This window comes from Anser anser (assembly GCF_964211835.1).
Source record: "Anser anser genome assembly, chromosome: 4".
Classification (NCBI taxonomy): domain Eukaryota; kingdom Metazoa; phylum Chordata; class Aves; order Anseriformes; family Anatidae; genus Anser; species Anser anser.
In genome coordinates, this window is record NC_139724.1 from 38,258,142 (window position 1) to 38,285,530 (window position 27,389).

At 39.5% G+C, this 27,389-nt stretch overlaps 1 protein-coding gene and 1 long non-coding RNA gene across 6 annotated transcripts in view; one reads left to right on the forward strand and one right to left on the reverse strand.

Annotated features, from left to right (window-relative positions):
* On the forward strand, nucleotides 1–23,870 carry MGARP (mitochondria localized glutamic acid rich protein). Of its 4 annotated transcripts, none has more exons than XR_014583360.1 (7): nucleotides 2–190; nucleotides 1,154–1,257; nucleotides 2,315–2,417; nucleotides 7,043–7,276; nucleotides 19,085–19,243; nucleotides 19,895–19,989; nucleotides 22,100–23,870. XR_014583360.1 is itself a non-coding variant. In XM_083833756.1 (7 exons), exons 1-6 carry the CDS (start codon nucleotides 106–108, stop codon nucleotides 19,985–19,987), a joined length of 732 nt encoding a protein of 243 aa, XP_083689882.1. In that variant the 5' UTR covers nucleotides 2–105; the 3' UTR covers nucleotides 19,988–19,989; nucleotides 22,100–23,870. The 4 variants fall into 4 exon arrangements, 2 of the variants coding, with proteins under 2 accessions (XP_083689883.1, XP_083689882.1); XR_014583361.1 differs by having other exon boundaries at nucleotides 19,941–20,048; XM_083833756.1 differs by having other exon boundaries at nucleotides 19,941–19,989.
* The window catches only part of LOC310898530, a 22,829-nt gene continuing 3,723 nt past the window's right edge, over nucleotides 8,284–27,389 (reverse strand). The window contains exons 2-3 of one of the 2 annotated variants that reach the window (XR_014583390.1): nucleotides 12,077–12,284; nucleotides 8,284–8,613 (exon numbers count right to left, since the gene is read on the reverse strand). This is a non-coding gene — a long non-coding RNA (uncharacterized lncRNA). The remainder of the gene's footprint in view (nucleotides 8,614–12,076; nucleotides 12,285–27,389) is intronic. The other variant, XR_014583389.1, reaches the window with a different exon arrangement.

A 27,389-nucleotide genomic window follows, 5' to 3' on the forward strand; every position in this document is an offset into this window, starting at 1 on the left:
CTCCCGGGGCGGGGCGGGGCGGGGCGGGGCGGGGGGACTGCGGTGCGTGCCGGTGCTCCCGCAGCGCCCGGTGCTCGCTCCGCCGCCACCACCGCCGCCGCCACCATGTACCTGTGCAGGGCCGCCTCGCAGGCGCTGGCCGCTCGCCTCAGCCGGGCTCCCTCGGCGGCGGGCCGCCTCCAGCACCGCGGTACGGCTGGGGGGGGGGGGGGGGGGGGGGGGGGGGGGACAGGTGCGGCGGGCGCGCGAGGTGACCGTGGGGGCCGTGGGGGCCGTTGGCGGCTCCCCCGCCTGAGGGAGCGGGCGGGAAGGGCGTGAGGCGCCCCGCTGTGCCCCGCCGGGGCGGCCGAGGAGCGTGTCGGGGCAGGTGATGCTATCCGTAACCCGGCGTGTGATGGCGGCTGCGGCTGTTCCTGAGGCTGCCGAGCGCGTTCTGGGCGCGCTGCGGGGGTTCTCGTGCGGGATGAAGGCGCAGAACGCGGCTGACGGCTCGGTCCTCAGACAGCGTTTGGTCGGGGGGCCGGGTTTTGAGCTGTGCTGAAGCATCTCCAGGCTGCAGCACGCAGCGAAGCTGGAGGAATGACGAACGAAAATCGATGGCTAACCCTGCCTTTCTGGTGCGATGAGCGCCCGATCGGTGATCAGGTTGTGTAATCCTGCCTCCCTGCCCTGTTGGCCAACGCTCGCGGTTACGGGTATGCATCTAAAGGTCAGCAGCCTATTTGCAACGAAACAACGTGGATCGAAAGGAAACGGCTTTTTCTTAAAGTGCACTGCTGTTACACCGAAGGGAATTTGTTACCGCTGCTGATCGTGACTGCAGCAAGACGGAATAACGCCAGATTAATTCTTTTAATTCTTAGGCTGAGCATGTCTATTTAGCTGACATCCAGTACCTGGAAGCTGATGTAGGCAGACAACAGTTCACAGAAAATCTTACGCTCTTAGGAAGATCTCAGCCGTGTACCCCATTCATGTTAGGCACCACACCCCATTTTAGCCAGTTGTACTAAACATTGCTAAGCTACATCCCCCCGTTTTGCTACAGATCTTTTGATGGTCCCTTCCCATCTAAAGCTCAGACTGCAAAATTCTATTTTATGATCCTATTTTAGCAGTAATTTTACATCGCTATCAATAACGTTTTTTCTAGCACCGCTTCGCCAGATGTCATCTGGGAGTGTTCCCGGCTCTTCTGGAGAGAACATGATTTACTATCTCCTTGCTGGCGTTGCTGCTTTTGGTGGTTTATTTTATGTAAGTGATTGGCAATGGAGCTATCTGTGCTTTCTGAGCTGATGTGGTTTCAGGCGTGTTCTGCGTTTAAAAAATAGGGTCAGGATGTAAACTCTGTCAATAAAATGTGGTTGTCATAGCACATAGTTAAAGCAGTTTAACATAAAAATCAGTCCAAGAGAATTAATCAGACAATGTATAGTGCTTGCCTATTTTACTGTTATTTTGATGTGCATAGCTACAGTGATTCTCAGTGGGAAACCTGTTTAAAGCCACGTGAAATTAATGTGTCCAAAGACAGAGTAAAGCATCTGTCTCTAACACCTTGCCTCTTCTTGCGACTACAAACATTAAGGACGTACTGCAGAAGGCAAGAGGGATGTGAACCCAGAAGGGGAAGATTTTGAACCTGGCTAACTGGGGCAATAAGAAAGATATGAATATTAATCACTTAGAAAAAGCACGTTTGAGTTTTGTAAACTCCAAGCTATTTTCAAACACTTTCAGTAATCATTTTCCACTCTGCCTCTAAATATATCAGGCTCTGTGCTTCATGCTCCTAAAGCCTTTGTTTTATAGCTTTCTTCCCTCGAGATTTGAAATAGTGACTAGCACATCCCAAAGAGGTACAGGTTTCTGTCTCCCACAAAATAATCCTCTAAAATGGTAAGCAGCATCTGCTTGTTCAAAATATTATCAGATTGTGTGACTGCATGTCTGAAAGGATTATAAATTCTCTTGCAGTCAGCTTTTTGCTTACCACAGTTTGTATAAAAAATAAATGTCTGTCCATATTTTTTTTTTATACTCTGTTCAATTCCTGAAACGCTGTATTTTCTCTCTGACATCTACACATTTTATAAGTATGAAATGTGTAAATATGTTATTGAAGCAAAATAGATTTTTTGGATATTTTTACCTTGCTTATAATAATTTGATATGCCTTCTAAGACAAGCAGTAGTACCTGTTTGAAACCCTCCCCTCTTCCTTTTTTTTTTTTTTGTAATTTTGTAGTTAGCTATTAGTTTACATGCAGCTATATTAGTTAGATATATGTTTAGATATATTATTTTCCAGACCTACAGAACAGTTGGTTCCTCCCGCAGCAACTACATTGAGCATATGCATATTCTTCAGGAGAGAGCTGAAGGGCGGAAAAGCGCATACGGGTCAGGCAAGGGTGAGTTGAGCTCTTCTCTTGTTCTCTGGGTACACGAGGATCTGGAGCAGATATCTGGATTATGTAATTGGGCCTTAACCCTGTCCGAGTCCAAGATCTGTGACTGGGAGTAAAGACAAAGGTGTTCTGCTCGAATTTTGGAGATGGGCTTAATGCTTAGGCAGTGGATCTGGCCTGTGATCAACCTGCAGTATGAAAGGATGAAAGTATGCAGGATGAAAAGAGCTAATGTGTGAACCGTTGATTTTATCTTGGGCATTTTCATTTGATTTACTGAAAGCTTAATGAAACGTGATTGAATGCACGATGCTGTCAAAATCAGTTCTGTTCTTTCATGTTTTTTTTTGGTGGGGAGGAGGGGCGGGAAGAGGTAATATCTCTTTCTCAGCCGACAGTTTGGCTGCAGGCCACGTGTCATCAGGGAACGCAGTTCAATCTTGATGTGTTGAGCTGGGAGAAATATCTATTTATTTATTTAAATAATGTACATAGAACCTATTTCTTGTCCCACAACTTTGATTTAATCCTTTTCATTTTAGATTTAAATGGAAAGCAGACACCAACTAAATGTATGGCAAAACCTTCATGCTTAAATAATTAGACCAAGTTAGTTCAAATACTTGTAATGGAATGTTGTCTCTGTCTACATCAATTAGTGTTACAATGAAGTTAATCTGAAAGATAGGACCTTGGCAAGCATGGCCTTGCTATGAAAAGCAATTATAAAAATGGCTTGTTCAGGATCTCTTTATGTTTACTGAGTTATTGCTTGAACAACAACAAAAAACTTTTAAAAACATGAAGCCATAGCACTTGAAGCTATTCCTTATTTTTTCAGAGGCTGACATCTAGAGAATTGATTTCATGTATTTGAATCCACACAAAGAATAGATTTGACTAAAGTATGCTGAGTTTAATTTCTTTTTCAATGTGAGAACATGCTTTAAATTGTTAGCTTCTAAAATTATTTCTTTATATTCTTCTTGTAGTGCCACAATGTAGCCTTTAGTTTGAAAGTTTTAAAGTTTTTTTTTTTTTAAGCTTTAAAGTTACAGAACTTAAGATTTTAAATGACAAAATACTTTAATTTCCTTTGTTTTATGCATCTGGAAATAATAAAGATTTTAAACTTACTCTCTGGATGCTGAGATGGCCGCAGTTTTAATGCAATCCTTCCTTGTCCATCAAACAAAAAGTCTGATCAGGACCACAGTACGTATTTCTTCCCAGTGACTTAGCCTTCTGCTGTTCAGGGAAGAAACAAGGGTTATGCCAACCAAGGCAGTCAGAAGAATGCGGTAGCAGTAACAAAACCTTCCAGGCCACTCAGAATGTAGTCAGTAAATTCCCCCTTTTCTTTGAGGGTTCACTTCTGCAAGGTACTGACTTCTAACCCTAGGCTACCAAAATGTCTGAGTAGGATACCAGCAGAGTCGGTGGTGCTGTTTACCCGTTGAAGGCTATAGCTGCGTTGCCTGAGACATGGGTAAGAGTACCCAGTGCTCTGTAACTCAATTAATTGTCACTTCAGGTACTCTCCAGATATTCCATATCTGATGCCTTGTGCTGCTTAGAAATTTCCGTAAATGCAACAACCAATGGCAGATGATTACTGCCTCTCATTATTGCTAGTGAGAACACTAAAACACTTCTGGGGCCATTCAGTGAAGGCATTTGACACTTGTTTTCTGTATTATTTTGGATACCGGACTCCTGGCTAGATGCTCAAGCCGGAGTTTTTAATTGGACTTGAGTGACCAATTCCAATTCACAATACAAAACTACTGTTGAATCAGCTCTTTTTAAACATCCTTCTTCATTCCCAATTGTATCCTTCCCAAAGAGGTTTCTATTCTTACTTTTCCTGTGGAATCCTCTATGTGCTTTCTCAAAAAAATTAACATCTCTTCCTCCCCTTTTTTCCTGTGCCCTGCATAGTGACACTTTTTTGTGTATCTTGTCGTGGTGTGTTACCATAGTACTGCTTTTCCCAGAAGTGCCACTGGAGCTTCTTTCCCCACATACTCTTTAGATTCAGTTAAGTCCTTACACTGTTTCACAGTAAGCATTGCTGATAAGAGTGATTAAAAATTATGTTCTTGAAGTAATCGTACTTTTTAGGATCACTTAAGTTCAAGCTTAAAATACCCTGTAAAACAGCGTTGACAATGAAATCAAATGGCAGACAGAAAAGTAGCATGCCAAACAGAATGTTCATGGCGTATTTGCTACCTATCATATGGTAAGAGAAGAACATTCTAGCTGGAAGAGCTTACTACTAGGGTGCAGCAGATCAGAGAGAGTATCTCTTGATCTAAATAATTTTCATGGTTTCTCTTTCTGAGGAAAGTTCTCCCCTTATGCCCACACCCAAACTGTCTATTACAAAAAACTTCATGCAGCAAATGGTGCTGTCAAAACAAGAGAAACCATCAAATACTATTCCAGGCTTGCTTATTAGCAGGTTGAAATCATATTTAATGGTATCTTATTTAATGATGAAATTAGACTTTTATAAGAAAATCTAATAGCAAATTTTCTGTAGTTCTTTTTAACTGAAAGCTACTCTCAAATGTAGGGAGGGGTTTTAAAAAGCCCCTGGCAGAAGCCTGACTCAAAGTAGCAGTTGGAAATCTGGGACATCACTTGAACTGTAAAATGATGCTTGCCTTGTGGAACATTCTACTTGTTTATTTAGCAAATACCGAGCTTTGTCTTCCATTTGCTTGTGTCTCCTTTTAACTTATTCCGTATTTCCTCCTTTTCAGCAATGATTTTTCTTTTTACCTTAATGCAAGCTGATTCAATCTTTCTAATCTGTACTCTGCTTTTACACTTTCCAGACTAAAATACAAGGGAAATCTCTTTCCAAACCCGAGGAAGTTAAATACAAACAAAGGACAGTCGTTCACCATTGCGTACCTTGCAGCCTACCATGGGATGACTTTATGCCTTCTATTGTAAACTCCATACTTGTGAGACTTTAAGAGAAGCACCTATGTTTGCAAGGCCAAACCATATTGAGCTGTTACTGAACCTGCTTTGTAGAAGGCAGTTCTGAGGTTGAGAAGCTGGCTGTTCTGAATGAATGCACTCTATATCTGACTGTCCAATAAACTGTACTGAATGCTGAGCTTGGCTGTTAGTCTGTTCTTTGCGTAATCAATTTATTTTTTCTGAAAGATAGCATTCTCTTAAAGGGACATGATCAGGTTGTGGAGTACAAAGCTTCGGTTTGTACTGAACACTGAGCAGACTTGTGTTAAAACCTGAACACAAACAGATGGCTTTCTTATGCCAATGCAAGACTAAGACGTAAAATTGATCCATTCAGTTTTTAAACAAATATAAAAGAATAAAATAAATTCTGGCTATGTCTCTTTAAGTTTTTCCTTTTCCTTTTTCTTTCTCACTTAGTTTACACTGTATTGCAAACTTTATTTCCAGTTCTGTTTTTTCACTTGGTGAGTTGGGTCTGGTAGTAAACTTGCAATGAACACTTGCTATATAACTTTCTTGATCTTAGTGTGTATTCGCATGCTGTTTGTGCATCTTCTCTGCTGTTTTGTGCTGTTTGTAATGACTTGTCTCAGCTGAGTATGAAGTATTGCATGCTTGGGAAAAATTGTGATTTTCAATTTCTAAAGAGTCTGACCCACAGCAGTTAGGCAGTTCTTTAGGACAGATAGGTCTGTTTAGGGAAAAAAAAAGTTTTAAGTGGTCATATCTCCAGTAAAGTGAACACTGTTCACTTAAAATTTGCAATTAATTTTCTGATTTATATACCTCTTTTCAGTAAGGGTCCCCTGTCTTGTTCTGTCCTATAGGTCTTACCTTTCTTACTTGAGTGCTATGGCTCTTGCAGTCCCAAGTGTGGTCACAGTGCATCAAGTATAACTTTAAAGAAAGCAGGATAAACAGGGACGGTAGAATACCTCTGGCAAAGTAGAGCTAAGAGATGGCACAAGAGCAATCTGAAAACTAACTCTGTGTTGGGCTCTGCCCCATTGCAACTATTGCCAGCCAAATTAGCCACCTTGAAAGTAGCCCTGCACAAACTGAAGCTGCGCCTTGGAATGCAGTGCTTCTGAGCTGTGAGCCCGATTGATAATGCACTACGTAAAAGCTTCCAGGTATGGTGGCAAATGTCTTATTCCCAGTATGGTAACATCACTACTGGGTGCGAACAGGAGAAGAATCCTGCTCCCTGTGAGGTCAGAGTCCATTATCACTGCCCTTTTCATCAGAGTGGTTTTGGAGCAACACTTGGTCTGGTCTGGTCCCTGTCACATTTTATTTTTATCCTTCCCTGCACCCTCACCTCTTGCAGTCACTTGCTTTAAGCCACAATCCTGCTTACTACACTGAAGCAGTTGTGGAACTTGGTAATTAAGAATATGGTTTCCTTATCTTGTAAACATCTGTTTTTTTTTGGTGTGATATTAGACAATAGGGGGGAATAATTCTTGATTTATTGACTTGGTTTGTAGATTCTGATCTCAAAGTTTAGTTAGCTTCCCATTTTTAAATTTTAATGAGGATGATGGTAAAAAGTAGTTGGTGAATTTGTGTTGCATGCATGCACTTTATGCTTTCTTCATTTGTATTAAATAAACCCTTAAAAGGTGATGAAGAGGAAACAGCTGAAGCCGCTGGAGAAGACACGGCCACGGAAGAAGCTGATGCATTAGCTGCTGCTGGACCTGCAGCACAGGATGAGAGTTCTGGGGTGTCCCCAGAAGCTGGAGGGGAGAGTGACTTACCAGCTGCGGATGCACCCCCTGCTGTGGAGGGAGCACAGCAGGAAGCTGCTGCTAATTCGGAAGTTGCTGCTAATTCAGAAGCTGCTGCAGCGCAAGGTTAATTTATGAATGCACTTTTGTGTGTGTGTATGTTGTGAGTTCTTAAAGTCTGCTTCTTAGAACAGAACACAAAAAACAAACACCGGTATTCCTACTGGAGGCTGTCCTGCAGTGAAAGCTAATTCAGTTGTTACCTTGACGTATCATAAGCATTAAGGTAACAGAACTTTCAAGAAAGTTCATTTAATCAGTGTCACTAAAAGCATGCTGCCTGTGGCACCAGAGTTAGTCTAAAACTAGAAGAATGAAAAGTTTGTTTTACGACCCCATTCTCCTTCTTCAAGATCTTACGTTAAGGTGAGCAGGTGATGTGATTGGTTAAACAGTTGTTCTGTGAGCGGATTCCTAAGGGTCCGCTGAGGAATCTAAACACTATTTCACAGGCTGTTCCTAGGGTGTGCACACTAAATATAGCTCTTCTGTCAGTTAACTTCAGCGGAATTGCATAACAACCAACATGTCACTATGGTCTTGGTCTTAAAGATAGATCAGGTTAAAAGTTTCAAAATTCAATAAAATATCAAACTAGCATTAAACACGAGTCAATTGGAGGCTACATATCCAGTATTTTGAACTCTGAAATATTTTTGTTTACCGTTCCTTTTTAAAATCATGGTAATACAGGTACGCAAACCTATCCATAAGTTGCATAGAACATAAGTTTATAATTTAGTTTGATTTTTTTTTTGGTTTGGCAATCAAATTTACTTACTGCTATCCAGTAAGTACAGAGCAATGACTTTTCCTCTTTCCTCGTGAATGATTCAATTACGATTGGAAGGGAAACACACAAACCAATGTGAATTTCTGTTTTGACAGGAAAGCAGCAAACACTTGCATCTGGTATGCACAGTTTTTAAAAACAAACAAAAAAAGGAAGCAATTGACAAGCCTATGATGAAGGAGAAACTTCACTGAAAGTCTTTCTTTGGAAAGGAAGACTTCAGTGTGGCTGTAGCATGTGTGAAAACCAATGATAGTTTTAAGCTTGACTTAAACATGGAACCTTTACTGCATGCCAGTGTTTGACTTCTTTTTTGAGAAAACAAATGTGTACCTACTTGCATCTAAAATATGAGTCAAACTGAGTTTACAAGTATTTTGGCTGCTAGTGTGTGGGGAGGTTTTTGTAGTACCTTGAAAGGTATTACCTGATTCCTGAGTTGTATTCCGCCTTTTTCCTTGGTGGCTCCAATGAGGTATGGATGCATCTTAATTGCCTTTTTAACAAAGCAACTTGAGAGGTGGTGCAGCTCTTCAAATGGTTGACTTCTGTGAAAGCTCTATATACAAACAGGATTTTAATTCATGTGTGAATGGTTCCTTGTGCTTGTCTGCAAAACAATCCATTAAAAATAACACATTTTAAAACAATACTTGGTCCAACCTGGTAAATGTAATAATAGCTCATAAAAAGTATGAGTAAGTGTATTTGTTGTGATTATTACTGTTTACATAAACAAAATAATTATGAGGTAATAATTAAAATACCTACAGCTTTAAAAAGAAACCTACTTCTGTAGAATATTTACACTATTTCGTTTAGAAAGGAAGTAGTCTGCTGTATGCTAAAGTTAGTGAATCAGAGCTGTAAAGAGAGATTTTTTTAAAAAGTCTTTACCTGTGTCGCTCTACAGAGCAACTACAAAATTTCATTTTAAGAAGCGGTCACTTGCTTGTATGCCGAAGTGGCTGAATATTCCATTCACAACGCTGACCCATGGATAGTTGCTAATTTTTGGGTAGGGTGGGATCTTTGTATGGTAAATATTCTCATCTCTCTTTTGAAGATGAAGCAGCTAAGGCTCTAGAATCTTGCCTGAGAAACGTTGTGCGTACGTGTCTGAGTATCTGAGTATCCAATTCCAGACACAGTGACTTTGTGTAGTTAGTTACTATTTTTAGAAGAGCAAACCTGTGCCTTGTTACTGCTCGTGTAGACTGGGAGTCGATGAGGTATTGAGATATTGCTGATTTCCTAGATCTATTTTCTCAGGCAACATACTGAAAAACCAGCACTAGAACAGAGCTTCTGTTGCATAGATACTTATAAGGGATTCTGAGGGCCGTCTCCTCTGTCAAATCTTGCTGCAGCAATTATTCTTTGCTGAGTGGTAAGCTGGCAGAAAGGAACCCGTGAGACGTAAAATTGTTGAGAGACTTCTGCTTGTTGTTTCAGCCATCTTCCTTCCAACCTCTAATCAGGAAATTACACGTTAGCAAGAACATGTCGTGTCAAGCAGCAGCACTTGTACTTCACCTCAGCGATTACTAGTGTCCGAGGCAAGGGAGTGCTCGATCTCTTTGGCATTTCCGGGGTGTTAGAACTTGGGATCTGAGAACAGTTTTCTGGTGCAGCTGGTCACTATTAAAGTCAATTTTAAATAATTGTTCCTCATAGTTGTGCCTAAGCCGAGGACGAACGGTATGAATCCCATAAGCAGTTCACGTGAGGTTCCTGCTCTGGGGCTGTCCTGCCATGGCTGCAGCGTAACCTGAATCCTGCGGTGGGAGGCTGCAAAGGCAGCGGGGCCGCCTGTCACCAGGTCACCTTAGCATGCCTCTGCGCCTCTCATCCAGGCCCAGCCTGCAGTAGAACACCAAGGCTTCTGAGGCAGTTCTTTTCCTCAGCCCTCCAAGGAACTGACAGATGCCTCTGGCTCTTGACCTCGTGAAGGCTTTAACAAGCAGTACAAAAAAGCTTAAAGTAGTATCCCTTTCCTACAAGCCAGTTTCAATCAACAAAACACTTTAAATATAAGAAGTTAGCATTGTGAGCCAGAAGTTTTCTTCTCTGTATGCACTTTGTTCAGAGTGTTTACTTGCAGTAAACAGCTACTTGTGAATTTAAAATGTTTTTCTTTTATTAAATTAAATTAAATTAAATTTAAATTTTATTTATTAAAAATATTCTGGAAATACCTTTCAGTCCTGTATTTAATAGTCGATCATTTATTGTTTTCTCTTTATTTAGAGAAAAAGTGTCTGCATTTTTACTAAGGCAGAGAAGTATTTTCTCTCAGAATTGACAAGGGAAATGTAGACTTAAGTTGAAAAAGAATACTTATTAAATAACTTTTATTAGTTTTGTAGGTAGCTTGATGCTACTTCTGCAGGTGAAGGTGCAAGTATTTTTTATTACCATTACACCTCTACTTTCTCAAATGCAATTGATTTTCTTAATTTATAAAGCTTGCTTTAATATATTTGGAAATGTATCCAACAAACGGACATTCATCTCAAGCTCCAGCATGCGTAGATACATATCATATGTACGTATGCAAGTAAAATGAATGAGCATCTATGGATGCTCAAAAAACACAAAACCTTGGATGTAGGTACTTAAACAGGGTCATTTCAATTTTAAAAAGCTAATTATAATTGCACTTGGCTGAAATTTTCTCCTTGCTTCAATTTAAGCAATTTACAACTCACTACTGGTATCTGGAATTTTGTTGTTGCTAAAAAAAAAAGTATTGTGTCACACTGTTACTCTAAATTCTGTTTTCCTGTGCTTTTTTTATTACTTGAGCAATTGCACTGTCACTCTTGGTTACTGCCTGATGCTGGTAAGTTTCATGCTGCTTTCCTTTTAGTGTACACTGTGTGATGATAAATAAAGATCAGTTAGTCCTCAGATAGAATAATGCTATAAAATGCACAGATTGGCAAGAGACTATTTGGATTCAGCAGTGTTGTTGCATTAGTGACTGTCTTTGTTGGATTGCTGCTACAAACCTTGTTCCAACTCTGTTACGGAGGCTTGAGGTTTTGCCATTATCAGCTGGAATAGCAAAATCAATTAGCTCAAAGCCATTCACTCCTAGACTTCTGTGGTGTAGGTTCCTTTCTAATTTTGCAAATCGTGAAGAACAAGGTCTCTTCTCCATTTATTATTTCAAACACTGTTCTTCCATGACTGGATTTAGGAGGGGTGAGTAACTAGGTTTGGGGAGGATTAGTGTGTGAATGTGCCAGTGTTTTCTGTGTTAAGCTTTGAATGACATGATAATGCCAGCTGTCTGCAACCTAGAGAAACAAATATAGGCTGTGCTGGGCAGGCGTTACTGCTTTCCGGACAGAACTTTTGCTGACCCCATCACGCAATGATGCCAAGCAGATAAAAACACCCTACGTGACCAGTGTACGTTGGTTTTGCTTGGTAAGTTACCAAACTATGGGTGCATACTTAAATGCCTTCTGGTCTGTGCTGTGACCCTGGCAGTATTTTGAGATTGCTGAGAAGTCCTCAGTGATTGCTCATACTTAGTCAGAGGTTTTCATAACGATGTTGCTCAGTAGAACAAATGCATCCTCCCAGTCATTTGTTTGTGTGAGATGTAGGAAGGGGGAAAAGCTGTTCAACCTGCAGCTCTTCACGACCTTAAAGTCGTGTTGGGGCAAGATGCAGCACGGATAGGGCTGCACAGACCTTAACGACTACATCACCTGTCTACAGTTGGAGCTTGGGAAAGTGACTACACTGTTATTCTCCTCGCAGCCCTCATCCTTGCCTGTGTAAATCAGAAGCATCTCCTAACAGGCCTACTACTTGCCATTTTCATACACATGGCATTAAATGGGTCTCTAGATACAGAATGTTGTGACACAAGACAAATAGAACGAGGGAAAGTATTCCTCTCATCTAACTAAATTAGTGCTTAATTGTCAACTATAATAAAAGGTTTTCTATTCTGAATCTCCTTTTAGAAGATTTTTTGTCTCTTCATTGGTTATATTGGATGAAGTGCGCTAAATTAGGCTTTAGAAAATTGAATTATGTGAATGTTACCCTACCGCGGCAGCATCCGTATCCGTGGAACTACTGTTGGCCATTTCTGCTTCATGTTTGTCCCTTTCTCCATCTGTCCCTTGAGCTGCTGTGTTTATCTTCCATCCTTTTGATTGCCATATATTGGCCACTGTTCTCTTATCTCTTCCTCCTGTTGTTCTGCATAAAACTGAGCTTATAGATGAGTCATCATAGCATAAACAACTGAAAAATCTGTGGGATGAATATGAACAATGTTTAGAAAATAATTCTGTAAAAGCTGTGAGTATCTGAAGACATAAGCTGGTAAACAGAAAGACTGTTCAGTTTTGATCACCTCAGCTGAAGAGAGACTTTTACAGCATGCACTAAGTTCCAGTAAAATGGAAAAATGCTAGAAATTCCCAGCCAAGGGTGCAAACAAATAAGTGTGTGAGAACTGCATAAAATAACTGTCTTCCTGTTTGTCTACTATAGAACAAGGGGACAAGTAATCACTAAAGGAATATTAGAGCTGACAAAATGGCATAAAGTGAATAATGTATAAATGGTTTTCACTGCTAAGGAGAAAATGGAAGTACTGATTTTACTAATAAAATATTCATAACCCCACATCAAGAATAATAATAATAAAAAATAAAAATTGAAAACTAACTTTCTATAAATTGGAAAGCAAGAACTTACGTTGGTCAGCCTACACCGTTAGCATTTATTTCACGTTAGATACTAGTACCCGTGTTACTTGAACGTGTTCTGTAAATACAGCATGTAGAGGAATACTGTTAGTGTCCTGCTTTAGGGAAAATGGCATCAGTGACATCTTTTTATTCCCCAGTGGTGACAGTGCAAACCAGCACTGGGATTTTTGAATTAATTTTTGGCCAGTGTTTCTCACTGCAGAGAGAAACTTCTTTTTCCAAAACCAACAAATGCTGAACTTTGGTTGCCACTTGGGCAACTGTCTGGCATGGGTGAAACTTATCCACGATCTAAGGGAGCCAGGTACCCCCCGCCTTTTATGATCTGTTTTGCAACATCTCACATATACGTTCTTGAGTTACTTTAAAATGTGACAGATTTTAAGTGAATTCTACTTCACTGCAAGATTTTCATGAGCAGTTCTTTAAACTAAGAACAGGGAACTTTTTGCTCTGCCTGTCTTAATGTTTCAGGGGACACCCTAGAAACCTGCAGTGGAGCTTAATGGGGAGAAGCTTTACACCCGAGGACTGTCCATAGTATACTGTTTCCTATTTTCACAGTTATTTGATTATTTTTTTTCCTTTGGAATTACTTTGTGACATTGGTTATGTTATAGGTAGTTTGAAATATCAAAGCCTTTTTTGGTATTTTGGTTCGTGTGCATTCTGTGGCTCCAGGCAGATTCCATTTGTATTATGCTGGCTATCTGGTATTATTTTAGCTTTATAAAGCCAAATTCTTCTGCAAAGAATATTTTCAGAAGTAATTGAACATGACTTTCTGCATGAAAGATACCAGTCTCATCTCGACTGTTTAAAACAAAACACAAACATGATATGAAAAATATGTCTGTAAGTGAAATGATTCACTCAGAAAAGTGCATTTTTTTTAAATGTAATTTAAAAATATTTTTTAAATGCAGGAAGTGAATGTCAGTTGATTTTTTTTTTTCTAACCAAAATATACATTTTGTTAAAATTAATCAAAAGATTAGGATCAAAGAATAGGGAACATTTACAGCTATCCTAGATTTTTTACAGCTAAGAATGTCTAAAGCTATCCTACACTAGGGTAGCTATAAATGTATTAGCAGGGAAATGCAAAACTGGGGAAAAATGCAGACTGTCTCTACTAAGAAGGTTGTAGCTATCTTGTACAGTCTTGTTGTGAAACTTCCAACCTGAGGGAAAAAAATCTCCACTTATCCCCAAGCAAGGGAAAAATTGAATGTAACTTTCTTTTTAAAATCAGGAACACCTCTCTTCTCCATATATATTGTAAATAAGAAAAGTGTGCTTAAGAAAATGCTTCAAAAATACACAGTAAAATTTAAAGTCTTGTAAGATAGAAGAATATAATAAACAAGTTTGTATAATTACACCTGCTGGCTATTTGTATTGGTCATCTATAAATTGGTATCACTAGATGTCAAGAATGATCAACAGGTGTCAACACTAAAGCACTGAACAAGGAGAGCACTCTGAAGCAGTGCTGAGTCAACTGGCCAAAGGTAGTGACAGTTTGGCTGTAGGAATGAAATTCTGAATTCCTGGAGTGCCCCCCACTCTCCAGCTGTTTTTTGTTTTAAACTTGGACTTTTCTCTTTTTTCATGCCGCTCCTAATGCGTCAGTCTTCTCTATTTTTTCATATTAATAGGAGGATGTATTTCTTCACAAGGTAAAGTGCCTCACGTGCATGAGGAAGGAGGACAGCAGTTCTTTCCTTTTTTCAGATAACTTCTTTCTACGTGTAAAATGTTTTGTTTGTTTTTCTTAGCAATTAATTGTTAACTGATACTTTAGTGGAAGTTTGAAGAAGACCTAACCCTCACATTAACAAGGTTGATTTTTTTGAATTGCTGTTCCAAGGTTTAAACTTTAGTTTAAGTTAGTGCTAAAAAAGTCTTCTGCTTTTTGCTTTTTTTTTTTTTTTAAAAAAAGTCTTGCTTCCAGAGTAGTTCACACTTGCACAGTTGGTTAGACAGGGGAGTTGGACTTCTCACTTCTGACCCTCTGGGTTCACCTCTTGACAATGCTGACATTACAGGAGATGAGTGCAGTAGGTAAAGAAGTACACTTTGTTTTTAATTTTCTTTGATTTCATATATCTTACTGTTTTTTCAGGAATTATTGCAATGAAACCTGACAGGAAATAATACATATGCATTTGACCATTGTTGGTTTGGTTTGTTAGCTTTCAGGCATGGTATGTGGTATGAAACACAACGTGGAAAATTCAGCTTTATGAACACTGAACTCTAAAACCTGACTATATCTCCCATGTAGAAAGTCCTATCAGAAACATTATCATTTACAAAAACTTTGCAGGAGCCATGTTCTTAGCAGATTTCAGACCAACTTATCAGTGCCCACTCAGCTTGTGCCATCCCTCCCTTTCACCTACCTGCTTCAGGATCACACTATAGCATATTGTTTCCCAGGTGGTGGGACACAACTGCCAAGGGAAGTTGGTTTGACCTCAGACTAGAACTCTGAGTCCCAGACAAAAGTCCAAGCCGATCCAGTTTGAAAAGTCCCTCAGGACAGTTTTAAAGCTTGTTTAAAATGCTCCAAAGCTTTGGGGGACGATACTATGCAAGTAGTAGGATCTGGATTCTGAAAGCGCATCCATATGTTGTTATTAGCAGGAGAAAATCAATCCATGTGTGTTTTTTACTGATTTTTATTTTTTATATTGTTAGCTGGAGCAAACATCAGTCATACAGGTCATACAAGTCTCTGCTTATCATGCTTCTCTGTTTTGCAGGGAGAATGCTGAGCTCGCTAATATTAAGACAATCAATGGAAAACCATGAGAATGCAGAAATGCAATGGATTTGGAATGTTTTCTGTTCTATTCTGAACACAGAAATGTAGAGTCCTGCTTTCTCAATGCTAGAGCTTGTAGCATTTGTAAGAGCAAAAATTGTGTCCTTAGAGATTGCAGGAATAAATATTTTATAAAGGAAGAAGCTTTCTTCACTGAAATGATAGGAATACAGTTTTCTAAAAATTATACTGCTGGGTGGAACTGGATGTTGGATATAGTGCCTATAAGCTACTGGAGCTTCCTAATGCTGCTGCCTTGTTTAAAAACAAAACAAGCTAATTTCCTTTTGTCCATAAAATCAATTTCCTTTTTTATATTTACTTAACTCAAAACAGATGGGCTTTCATAACATAAATAGTTTGGTATTGTTTGGTGCATGTTTAATGTGCAGCTGGTTCTTGCCCAGTCATGTTTCTGCATGCACAATTTGGAAGGGCTTATTTCGTCTTGAAATGGTTATCTTGTAAAGCAAAGGGAGCTAAAACCCACTTAAAAGTGCATGTACTTATCTTAGGCAAAAATAGGGGATATTTTTTTTGAGTTCAGTGTTACACTGAAGCAATGGATATTATAAAGGTGTTGAGTTATGTACTGATGGTTGTGTAGTGACATCATGCTAGTGGTCTAAATAGCCTGAGGTCTTTGTACTCTCTAAATTTTCAGTATGTTATAATCCCTTTGAACACTTTCAGAACAGCTGTTAATGCAATATGTATAGCCTGGCTACTTGCTGGTAAACATGATTAGTTTGATTTCTCTGAGGCTTGAAGTTCTTCTCTATTACCTTTTGTTGGAAGGACTAGAAAGTTAAGCTCCTAATTCAGATCTTCAAGTGCAATAGTACAATGCTAAAATTATGAAGTGTACAGCTTCTGTAGAGTAATACATCCTACAAAGATTTGGGACAGGAAAAAAGCACCGAATGAAACTGTAAAATTATGAAACCATTAACTGCAGTGCTGCTGATGCATGATGTGCTTGGTTTTTTGTTGCTGCTCTTATTGGTTGTTTTGTTTGTTATCTACAGAATTAAGAAAAAAAAACTTGTGAATACAGAAAAACTAAGAACATCAAGAGTATTGCCACTTTTAGATTTTACATTATATGGGTTGGGGTGACAGTCATTTAAGACTAATTTGACTGGAACATTGCAAATAGGTGTTTTGATAAAGACGTTAAGGAGCTGATGTAGTATTTTATAATATTTATAATAAAGCAGCTGGGCATTCAGTGGAGAGCATTATACAAGCACTACTTAGATACCATGTGTCTTCACTGCAGAGAGACAGTTATACAATGCAGATTATTTTCAGTCAAAGCATGTAGAAATCACCGGAAAGCTGGCGTAAATAGAGAAAATGGGTCACAATCATTGCTGCACAAAGACATATGGGGCCTTTGGAGTTTCAAACTGATCAGCCTTCAGAAAACTACACAATCAGTTAAGATGCTATAACACCTCTACAGCTCTATTTTGAAAAATGAGCTTAAATTTTGTAGAATTGTAGAACTAACAAAAGTTAGAAGTGATTTCATACACCCTCTATTCCTCTATTAACTTCTACAAAGTTTCATGACAGGCTTATTATCAGCTTCATGAAAACTGAATAGACAGAGAAGTGCTTCCAAGGATTATGAAAAACAAGTCATCACTGTACCTGGCACAGATTAAAATCTTCTTTTATGTAGTATTACTGCAGTATTGTACATAGAACAACAGAGATACTAGGCAGCACTGAAAAAAATACGAAAAGTATGCAGATAAAAATAAATAAATAATAAAAAACCCCAAGCAACCCCACTGAGATTAAATTAATATGTAAGGAAACAATAAGGAGAAATTCCTTAACTTGTTAATGCTTTGTGCTGTTAGCTGATCAATAGAAGAGGGAGATGCAATGGACCCTGTTGTAATCTGGAATGCCCTTCACAGACAAGGGACTGTGTCACAGACCCGATTCTGCAAGAGGTGGGTGACTTGTTCTCAGATTGCCAGGTAATCATTAAACTTGGTTTGCCCTGGGATCACAGGAATTCCCTAGAACAGGGAAAAATGTGTTTATCTTGTGAGTGGAACACAGCATTTGTTCCAAGACTGAGCTGTGTAAAAACCACCAAAAAATAAGAGACTTGTTTTAGTATGTCAGATTAACGTTCAAAATAGCATTCATGGTTATGGAGTTGTACAGCACCGTGTTCAGGTTGATACCATCTTTGGATGATATTTTGGCAGCGGAAATAGGAAGAAAGCACACTGAAATTCTCTGAAAACTGGTAGTTGATCAATATCAAGTTGAACAACAAAAACCACATGCAAAGACCCTTCCCCGATCTGTATGCTCTATTGCATCTTTGACTATAAAGAACATGTCACGTTACCATGCTGAACAGAATGATAGTAATGTAAGAGCAGACCACAGAGAATGGCTTATTACCTTTTTTTTTTTCTTTTTCCTTTCCTAAGTTTCTAACTGTAACAATACAGAGAAGCTAAGATCTTGTTAGGTGTTTAATAATTTTCCATACATGTCCTGATGTAAAGTACAGTTTTATCAGGTTGGTGTTGGGCAGCTTTCAGTTTAATATAGACATGTCAAGAAAGCCGTGGTGATAGCAACAGAATTACAAAACGAACAGGACTTATTTTCATGATGCATTTTCACGGTGCTCAGAACAACAAATGACCAAATGACACCTAGTAGCTTGTCATAAATGCAGTAAGGTAAAAGAAAAAAAAAAAGCTGCTAAAATGATCTTCCTGGGCTGGTCTGAATCTTTGCTAGAGACAGTGCCTGGAGGAATGGATAATGAGTGGTCTAAACTGCCACAGCTGATGCAGCCAGGAGCAAGCATGCTCTGATCATGAGCTGTTTCCAGCCTTCTCCTCTTCAAAGGAGCACTTCAGTTGTGGCATCAAAAAGGTTGCTCCTATGAAATTCTGTCCATGTGCGCTCAAAGAATGAGTGTGAACACCACTCCAATTTCCAAAGAGGGAAAACTAGCTAGAGTTTTCTGTAGTAAGCAGGGACAATTACTCACAGGTTTTCAAAAATGCAAAGCCTAGGTTAGAAGAACATGAGAAGAGACATTTTGCTTGAGTAACAGTTTAAAATGTGATGTTTGGTCTCCCTGTAGAATGTAGATACACAGATATACTAATAAATAGGCATCAGGAAATAAAATCTGTAACTGTAAGAGAATACACAGTTTGGAGAACATGTACCTTTTCTTTAGGACATAAAAACATCTCGTGTTTATAGCTTTCTGCCCCAGGGCTAGGAAGAGTCAGATACTAGTTGTGATATTTCCTGGAATTCCACTTGCAAAAGTGTATTTGCATGATAAGATTTAATCATCTCATAGACTCTGTTGCCTCCAATTACTTCCAGCATGTACGTTAGGCAGGTACTTCACATTTTGTGAGCCGTGACTGCTTTCCCTCATTTGTGCCGGTGAATGGACAGGAAAGACAAGACAATTATCTCTCTGATTTGATTCATAGAAACTGTGAGTGAAGTCTTGGATGTTACAGCTTCTTCTGACCATGAGGAAAACTTAGAGAGTGTCAAGGAAGGAGTAGCCTCAGCAGCTCAAGAGATGTCTGACACAGCCTCAAGGAACCAGGACGCTGATGCTGAGGAGTCGGGGCAGACTTCAGAAGGTGCAAGAGTACAGCTGGGTCTGAAACCTTTGGTGTCTGAAAACCACCGGCGGCAGCTTGCACTGAACTAGCTGCAAGAGCATGCAGAACTGAAGTGACACAATGTGTCTGCTGGTGGTGACTGCCTTCCGCAGTGTTAGCACAAAATTTAATGTTGAAATGATTTGCTGTGAGTTAGAAATAGGTGCCAGCAGGTGGGCCGTGGGGGCATTTTGAGCTCGGTGCCCTGCCAAGTGGCTAGACATACAGTCTATTAAAAACATGAAACTCTCCCTTTTGCTGTATGTGATGTAACACTTTTCCTTTAAAAAGTCTGACTTCGTTAGAAAGATAGAATTTTCTTAAATTACACTGCTGTATAGAAAAATGTAGAAAGTGATATTTATAAGCCTTACAATGTTTCAGTACAGCTATAAATGATTCATTCTTATATTGCTCTTGAACAATATAATTGAATGCAAAGAAAAACGTGTGTTAAAATCAACATCACAGAGATTTTCAAAGTTTGGCTGCTAACTCTTTTAGAATTAGATATAAAAAGTTTTAAGAAAAATGTCTGTATATCTTATGTGACTTTGAAAATCATATTCCTTTAGACCAAAGGACCCTTCTTATTTGTAGCTGAGTAAGTTGTTTCCTTTTCTTCTGCAGGTATACCATACAATGTTTCTCACTAGCATTTTGTCTCCATTTTCAGTTTCTGTGGACAAGGAGACACCTGAAGAAATTGCTAAGGAACCCTAAAGGTACACAGTGCAATTGCAGCATTGAGGTTTCCTGCAATTCACCTTTCTGTTTTTCTCAGGTAGTGGCAAATGCAGGATATGGGAAGTCTGCATGTGCGCTCTGATGGTGAATTTGTATTTCCACACGTAACAAGTGCACTGTAAAAAAGAACTTAACTGAAGCATGTCTTATTGTTTAGGAATTGTTGTCAGCATCTTTTAGAGGTTAGGGAGCAAAACTCTATCAATTGCCACACTGGTTATTTATTTGTGCCTTTAGCTTAGTTCCCTGCAAATTGCATTAAGACCCAAGAATTATGGTTCTCTGCAAGGCCAAATTTGTTCTTTGGATGCTGATTTCAATTATAGAGATACTGGACTTCTGGGCTATTACCTTATACAAGTGAATTGCCTTTTATTTTTTAAAGACATATTTCAAGATTAAGCTCTCTGCGCTTTTAGTTTGTGCTAAGGGAAAATATTGAGTACAATATTGTTACTGGTTCTGATCCATCAGGCTGCTCCTCCTGAAATGTGTGACTAATTGTTCAACTAATTGTTCGCCTTCAACTAATTGTTGCAGTAGATTGGGATTAAGGAATACTTAGATATTATCAGTTGGATATATTACTTCATAGAATAAAACATTTTGTCTGAGTTTTATTATTCTGTGTGACCCCCTTTCCAAAATGGACTGTAAGATGGTAAGAGAACCCTAAGGGAAAAGAAAAGATTGGCTGAGAAATGAACATGAAGCTTGGTAGAAAAGATACTAATTAGAATAGAGACAAATGAAAGCAAAGCAAAACAAACCTTTCAGGTCAGGAATTCTCCACATTATTTTTACTCCCAGTTAACAATTCATGCATTAATTCTTGGAGCACCAGTGCAAGAGGAGAAGGAAACAGAGCAAAGAAACTGTTATTTTTCGCTGTGTCCTCAAAATGTATGCCGTATGTCTACGAGCACTTGAAACATAATGGCACAGTAGTATGAGTCAGCCTCAAGTGCACGTTTACTTATTCCATCATCCACTGCAATATAAATTATCTTAATGCCTCTTATCTTCATTTCATAAGAGGTAAATATTGTTCTTAAGCTGCATTAGTAAATAAACCAAATGTTTTGGGTCTTTTTACATGTTGTTTTAGCATTTGAAACTAAGAAAAAAATTAAAACCAATGCCAACATTATAAAATAATTTACAAAATGCTTGTGTAAGATGTTCCTCTACCAAATAGAATGTCTGTATTTTACTGGGAATTATGGTATGAGGGGGAACATATATCTAATGAATATGGGTGAGATGTGCAGAAAAGCGGAAGGAGTGTGCTTCTCAAAGCTGCTGGTTTTGCTCAAAATGAAAGCTACGGGCACCTGAGGACATCACATCAGAAAACCAAGATACCAAGAAATTCTCTCCACTCTGGGACACACAAATGCAGTGACATAAAGAAAGTAGTAGTGTTAGGAAGTGATTTTTTTGCTTGTTTGTTTTGTTTTTCTCCACTTGTTAACATCTTGCAACCCTAAAATGGTTGCACTGTTATTCCAGTTCACTTTTTCAAAACTTCTAGTTATTCAGTAAAGGGGTAGAAGTAGTAGTAGTGGATGAAATCCTCAGATGAAGCCTCGAATTGATGTTGAGAGTGTGTCTGAGTAAGAACACACTGTTGTTCCCCTTAATTTTCAGGGTACAGCAGTTATTCTGTGTGTGGCTCTTGGCCCCATATTGACACTGCTATGTATCAGTAATCTCAACAAACACAATTGCTTTACCTCATGCTTAAAGTTAAGCACGTAACTATTTGTAGACGTAAGGCTTAGTGAATCTGCCCAGCATGAGGGGAAATCATTGACACCTGGGCAACGTGGCTGAAGATGAGCGATTCCTTGAAATTGTGCTTTGTTGGTGTAGCAGAGCAAGTTTTTACAAGCCATCAGATAAGTATGATTTACACAGCAGTAGCGTTTATATGCTGTAATCACTTAACTGATAACCTGCAGTCAAAACTACAGTGCGCTTTGACTGTTGCAGAGAAATAGACCTGCTGAATGAAGTCTGTTGCTAAACATCATTTACTGATGCTCCCTCTAAAACACATTTTTTTCTTTTTTTTTTTTTTCCCAGTGAGCGGCACTGAAGCCCTTGAAAAGTTCAATGGAAATATTTGTGGCAATCAACCAGCCGATTCCTGTGTGAAACCTCATACTCCTCCCTGAAGACATAAAACAATCCGTGCAGTTTGTCACACCGCACGCTACTTACTAGGACCAGTATTCATTGCTGCAACAGACAACCTAATACGATTTCAGTTGGCTAGGCAGACGCTTCTGTAATTAACATTTCTGCTTTAGAAAGTAGCACCTGGTACCAAGTGTCAAAGTACCACCCAGCATGTAACAATAACTAGATGTACTAAGAGAAGCAGTAGGCATAACTGAATCCATGTCAGGTGAACTTGTTTTAGCTCTTGGCTGTCTAGGTGTTTACTTTGATTTCCTACTTTTGGTCCAAACTGTGGTGCACAATTATACCACTGTAACATTCCACACGGAGTAAAAAGTTTTAACTAAGCTACAACCTTATAAAAACTACCTGGTAGTATTTTTACATTGGATCACGGGGGGAAATAACAACCTTGTTTGCTCCTAAGATTTGGATTTGCAATTTTTACCATAGGACATTTGGCTCTACGAAATCTGATTTTCCTCCTGTGTGAACGTTGTAGATGCTATCCTTCCTTGCACAATAGTAGCCAGGAGAAAACATTTGTAAAGCTTCTGCTCTGAGAACAAGAACTGCGTGCACGCGGTAGCAATAAGGACTTTATCGCAAATTACAGAAACCAGGAAAATCAAAGTGAGGCTGGCTGGAGCTACCATTGTTGATCCAAGTGGTGGCTCCTGCCCTGGGGGTGCTGGGCCCCGTTCCTACCAAGCCTCGTTCAGCTTGCTGTAGTCTTCGTCTTGTTCTGCCTTAGCAGCGACATTGCAGCGGTGGCATAACACAACGGAGGATTGAGAGAACGCTCTCGTATGAACCAGGAGCAACTCAGGCTCTGGTTAAGCTCCTCTGAGAGCTGGCAGGTGGCCAGCAAAATCCCCAGGGAAGGCTACGGCAGAGGTGTTCAGATGGACAAGGGTTCCTAGGGACTAATGAAGAGCAGAATGGCTATGGAAGCTCAGAACAAGCTGTTATCTGTCAAAATACTCTCCCCCAGAGAGGGGCATGTTGCAACCTGGGCTAACTGCGAAACAGACCATGGAAAAGTAGCTACAAGGCCTTTGCTGGCCAGTGGCCTTTTTCGCTCTTTCTCAAAATGTACAGCCGCTAAATAATCTTGCCTTGTTAGTATTAATAATGAAAAAATCTATAATGAATAATTAGTTTGTAAGCCTGCGTTCTTCTAACCCTCCATTCTGCTTTATGCATGCACATGAGTATCTATTTAAAAGTATTTAGAGAGGTTCCCATCAGCTAAAAGCATTACAGCCATCATGGAATGGCAACAGTTCTAAGTGAGGCCCAAATAAGATATATTATAAACATTTTCTATAGAAACTGTGAACTAAAAGATGTATCTGTCTGCTTTCTCTTCAAGCAGAACTTTGGAAAGATGCTGAAGGGGAAATTATGGCATTTTAAAATTCCCACCCTTGCACAAAGAAACTCATGCTCCTCCACCTGTCACAAAGCGAATTATAACACTGCTCCAACAAGAATATGGCCTATTGTCCCTGCACCTGCTTGTAAGAATGACTGGAATAATGCTGAAGTGAAATCAGGCTCCTGAGCTTCAAGAAGCCCCTCCATAGCCTTCTACTTAGAGGATAAAGCCACTGCGATTAAGAGCAATTTTTTTTGTAGACAAAGCTACGGGAATAAAACTCTTAGACTGATATTTTGTTGGATGTCTGTCTATATTTATCCGGTAGAGTAAATATTCTATGATGGATGGTTACTCTTAAATGTTATTTTTTATTTCTTCATTTTCAAAAATTCCCAGTGAATAAAGCTCCAATTTCTACAGCTGGCTGTAGGGTTTCTGAAATTGTAGGATTTCCTGACTGTCCCTTTGTCTCAGGAATTGCTTGAGTATTGAGCAAAATGTATTAGCCCATGGGAACAGTTGCATGAAGAATTGAAGCACAACCTTCGCGATGCTTTCCAAAGCAATCTTCCCAATTTCAAAAAAAAAAAAAGTAATAGCTCCAGGATAACCTGTACATATGCTTCATGTCAGGGATCCCCTTCAAGAAGAAAACAAACAAACAAACAAACCACATCCAAAACCCAAAAGACACCGCTCTTTAAGGCCAAGGAAACTAGGAATGCATCATGAACTTTAGCTGTGATGACACGGAGCACAACACAGTCTGCTTCAACACTTGATTATCCCAGATTAACAGCCGAGAGATTTTGTAATGTGCGGAGGGCTGCTGTGCAGAAATAAATAGCCAATTACTGCATGCAAAATGCCTTGCTGCTTTCTCAGATATTCTTTTTCTTACTGCTTTAGGTGCTCCCTGGTGATCATTGATCACTTTTATCAGTCATGTTAGCATGCAGTCTAATTACCGCAAAGATGCATATTTTTCTGTTCCTTCACCTCCAGAAAAGTGACTTTTTGAGCAGCAACACAAAGGCTGTGATGAAGCGTAGAAAATGGTGAGGAGGAGCTCATTAAGGAGAACAAGATCACAGCAGATGTTAGAGGGAGACGACAAGATTAAAGGAGATGGGGAAAAAGGTTGTGTTTGACAATATACTTTAAAGCTCAGAATAAAACTTGAGTCCTGAATTTGTCCAAACTGTAGAATGCTCCTCTGCAGCCATCAGGTTATCTGTGAAACCAGTCAGTGAAGCGTTTCACTTCCCCCTAGCGCTGGCTCTCGCGAAGGATCACAACCCATCGCTGTTGGCCACAATTCACTTAGCTAAGCACTGGAGACAGACAAAGTCCGTCTAACAGCTAAAGTTTTACTCTTTGTCGGTGTGTAGATGTCAATATAGAGTTTCAGTTTTTACTTACTTCTTAAAAACTTAAGACTATTATTTAAATAGACTGCTAAAACTACAAATTGGTACTCAAAATTTGGAAAACCTGGGAGTGAAATACCTTAACCAAGATTTCTTGTGCCAAAGCATCAAGCTTCAATGGGATAAAATACTAATTTACTTAGCTTTCTGAAAGGGAAAGAACAAACCAAACAACCCCTATCAAAACACCAAACCAAGCATCAGGGTTGTGTTTTTTTCCTGTGTTGACTCCTTTCCTCTCCTTTCCCTCAAATTTTGAATCAACTAGCCAACCCCAATTATTGCTATGCCAGAGAAGTGGGAAGGACACACATCTAGCAGCTGAGTGATGACTGAGGAGGTCAGTGATTTATTTTGCTGTGCTTGCTAGCAGATGGGTAAATGTAAGCACATTATATGTATATGGCACAGCTGAGTACCACTTTGGAGGTTGTAATCAGTTACTGTAGGTGCTGTTTCCTTTCTGCTTGTGGTTAGGGGATGGAAGGCTGAGCCCGTGTCACTGCAGGGTGAGTGCTTAGAGAGCGCAGCCATGTATGGGGTGAGGGGAGAGATGCAAGGACAGGAGGCATTTTGTGCAAAAGGACGTAGAAGTGAGTGGTGCTTTTTCTGCTGCCTGCAGACCAGCTAGCTTATTTCTGGAGTGCTGCTCCTAATGTGAGGTGGGTACTTCTGCTCTTAGGAAAGGCCTTTCTTGGTTGTACACTTTGCTGTTGCCCTGCTTGCTTGCTGCAGCAAATGGAAGGTGGCAGAATGATGGAAGTAAAGGTTGTCCCAGAGCTACAGCCGCTGCCTGGCACAGCAGGTAACTGGATCTTCCTGCATGCTGGTCTTTGTTCCTTTGTTTGAGATGCTGCAGGAGATGTTGGATCTTCTAGCTTTATTGGGATGGGAAGAAGGGCTAAAACTAGAGCTTTCTGTGCTGGAGTTATTCCTGCCCTTTGTTTGAACTACAGGTGATTAAACATATTGTTTAAACTGTGACTTGCTTTGTGGTTTAGCTATGTGCAAACGTTTTCTGCCTCTTTGTGACTTTTTAGCAAACTCAGGCTGATAGTGATCAATGCTTGATATACAGGAGCTCTGAAAAAATAGGAAGACTCAATGGAATTAAAGCTCTTCTTCATGTGCTTCGTTAATGATTTGTATCGGCTCCATGTGCAGATTCAGTGTTGTTTAATTACCTAAAAATCTTGGATGTTTAGTGATAAGTAATTTTTCTTATTTTAAATCTTCAAGACTTATTAACCTTTCAAAGGATGTATCTCTGAGCTCTGCTTGTGCCCTAAGAAAAGTGCCATACGTTGCTAGGTTCTTGTGCTTTGTCTCAGGAAGCTCTGCCATCTGTACTTCATTTTTCTAGTTCAGCATTGATTGCAGTACACAAACCAATGGAATTAAGGGGGAAAATATGGAGAATAAGTGGAAGAAGAGAGGGAGTAATGTATATCAGGATCATAATTCCTCTCTGTGTCTTTCCTTCGTCTGTAATTAAATTAGAGAGGTCTATGGAGACTTCATATATCACCTTCCCATAAAGCGATTTTCTTCTGGCTTCTTTCTTCCTGCATCAGGCTATTTTATTTCTTCAGTAGTTACAGTGAAATGTTAATTCTCCAGTGAGGGCTAATTGAGAATAATTAACTATTGGCTAACGTGCACTCACATCATCAAACAGAAGAGGGCACTAAATCAAAGGCAGTGGATTACTAAAACCCAGAACAGAGACAGCATCTCCCCAAACCTGGAGCCGAACAATACAGGAAGAAATGAATAATGTATGATTTTGCTCGCTAGAGAAAACTGGCTTTTTTTTTTTAGGCTAATTGTGGTTTGGAGAAAATCCAAATCATACAGATCCTTTTCGTCCCACTGTTGCAGTAAGCAACTCATTTCCAATGCAAATTATGTGGTGCTGAGGCTGTTAGAGCAAGAGAGAAGCCAAACCTGGAGTAACTGTTCAAGGGTTGACAGCTCTTGCCAATGGGCGTACAATGAGGCTGGATGTGAATGTCTTTGTTTCCATTTAAATGATTAATGGAGTTGTATAAAATCAAAATCACTGTGGTCTTGCCCCTTTTTGCTTATCTGCAAGTATCAGAAGTAGAAGGAGCTTACACAAAGTATTTGACCCTGGTTATAAACACAGAAGTACTCTGAAGCACTTGAAGTCATTACGTAAACCTGTTAATAAGAAAAACCTTAATGATTTGAGTTGTCCCTTCCTCCTCCTGTCTGCCTTCAGCACCTCTCTTCTCAGTCTTGTCTGAGGTACTAATTCTGAGATACCCTCACTCAGGCACTATCCACATGAAGACACTTCCTAATTGCAAAGCTTAGATGTTCATAAATGAAAAGTACTTTCCAAAGTTGAAAT